Genomic DNA, 672 nt, shown 5'->3' on the forward strand with positions numbered 1-672 from the left:
AAAGAACACAAATGCGGTTTAAATTTTACCACAACTGTTTTTGTATCATTTTATTGTTGTATTCGTGGATTACATAATGCTTTCCCATCATATTGGTTGTTGGATGGGTCGTCGATATCTTGACAGTTTATAACAGTTTAAAAGTTTTTCCAGAAAATCGTAGATTTTTTTCTATGATGTAATATTGGAATACATCAATAAAATTCCACCGAGACAGCTGTAGCAAAGTTTAAACCCATTTGCGTTCTAAAATTTGCTTTTATACATATATATTTTCAGGAATAAAATCAACAGCGTTTAGTACTCACATGTCTCAACCACACGTTTGTGGTCATTATTTGATTTTTCTCGTCCTAGAAAACAAAGAAATAACAAATCAATGAATAAGTAAATAAATAAATAAAAAGAAATACTAAATAAACACTGGAAATAATATTATCAGAAAACGAAATTAAAGTTTTCGTTTATTTAATTGGATTTTAATACTGTGGCATCCTTTGTTTTTTTTCTATCTAAATGTGCTTTTCAGGTGATGTATACACGCTACTATTTATAGCTCTTTCTGCTTCGAGTTTCAGGATTCCAAAAGATAATCATTGCACATTCTATCTCATTTTCTGAATTGGTATGAAGTCAACAGCAGACAATTCACGGTGATAAGAATATGTTTGT

General features: G+C 29.6%; 1 protein-coding gene across 1 annotated transcript in view; it reads right to left on the reverse strand.

Moving 5' to 3' along the window:
* The window catches only part of LOC115229225 (acetylcholine receptor subunit alpha-like), a gene marked incomplete at its 3' end in the record, with an annotated part of 49,079 nt that extends 48,726 nt beyond the window's left edge, over positions 1–353 (reverse strand). Inside the window, exon 1 of the mRNA XM_036499139.1 lies at positions 309–353. Coding sequence (XP_036355032.1) covers positions 309–335 — 27 coding nt within the window. The remainder of the gene's footprint in view (positions 1–308) is intronic.
* Positions 354–672: the final 319 nt, after the last annotated feature.

Source organism: Octopus sinensis, unplaced genomic scaffold (genome assembly GCF_006345805.1).
Source record: "Octopus sinensis unplaced genomic scaffold, ASM634580v1 Contig12173, whole genome shotgun sequence".
In the NCBI taxonomy this organism is placed as follows: Eukaryota; Metazoa; Mollusca; class Cephalopoda; order Octopoda; family Octopodidae; genus Octopus; species Octopus sinensis.